The following is a 951-nucleotide window of genomic DNA, read 5'->3' as shown; positions in this document are numbered from 1 at the left end:
CACGAATTACTTTCATCCTTGTATTCATCCTTCTAATAGATATCGTTACTTGTTGTTAACTTTCTTTAAACATTACTTATTGCAAGGGGATGCTTAAAAGAAAATAATCAAGATTTCTCCTTGCAGTAATGGGCAACAACTTGTGAATCCTTGGCAAAGACCTAGTTCCTCGCAGCCTCTGGTGAGGCTCGGATATCCTTTGCAAGGACCGGGTATCCCACAACCCGCGATGGACACGAGCACATTTCCTTCTAGGGCCCCAGCAGGGCCTATGGGGTGCGGCAGGAGGATAGGCCAAGGATGCGCGCAGGGCGAACTTGGCAACATGAACTGCGGCCACGGAACATATGTGGATCAGTGCAACATATGCCAGTGTGCCAAGGTAAGGCTTGTGTATGTGTGTGTATTTAATTGTTTGTCCCGAAAGAATTCGGATTGTGTGTATAAAAACAAATGAACCTTTCCATAACAGATAACGAAATAACCCTTTGTTTATCTTCTTTTGCAGGGGCCAGACGAAATCTGCGGAGGAATGAGGGGGGAGCTCGGCAGGTGCACCGCAAATCTCCACTGCTTCATCGAAAACGAGCCGCAGTTTCTTGGTAAATGCATATCCTACACCAGTGGTTAAAAGTGGCTTTAGATAACTTGGATTCATTTCGCTGATCACGCCGACGTATGTTCTCTGGACTTAGCAGATGATGTCAATATTCCTTTGTCCTTCCTTTTCCTTTATACCATGGAGAGATAAGATTAAAATAATGAAAGTGCTTTTAGTGTTTTATATTCTGGATAGAGTTTGTATAATATTCCATGCAAATTATGTAACCATGATTGATATAAGATTGTAATTCGCTGTGAACATTGTTAGCGTGTGGCAAGAGAGTGAGGGGAAAGAAAGGTCAAGATGTAATGCGATTGCACTCGGCACCCACTGTTTACCACGTAGGC

General features: G+C 43.5%; 1 protein-coding gene across 1 annotated transcript; it reads left to right on the top strand.

The window, feature by feature from the left end:
• Positions 1–126: 126 nt before the first annotated feature.
• On the top strand, positions 127–750 carry LOC119586719 (the record flags this gene model as incomplete). Its single annotated transcript, XM_037935449.1, is given in 2 exon segments — positions 127–382; positions 509–750. Coding segments are annotated over 2 exon segments (379 nt in total), but the record flags the coding sequence as incomplete, so codon positions are not given.
• Positions 751–951: the final 201 nt, after the last annotated feature.

Source organism: Penaeus monodon, chromosome 21 (genome assembly GCF_015228065.2).
Source record: "Penaeus monodon isolate SGIC_2016 chromosome 21, NSTDA_Pmon_1, whole genome shotgun sequence".
Taxonomy (NCBI): Eukaryota; Metazoa; Arthropoda; class Malacostraca; order Decapoda; family Penaeidae; genus Penaeus; species Penaeus monodon.
Note: the sequence above shows the minus strand (reverse complement) of the source record. Positions and strands in the feature narration are given on the sequence as shown.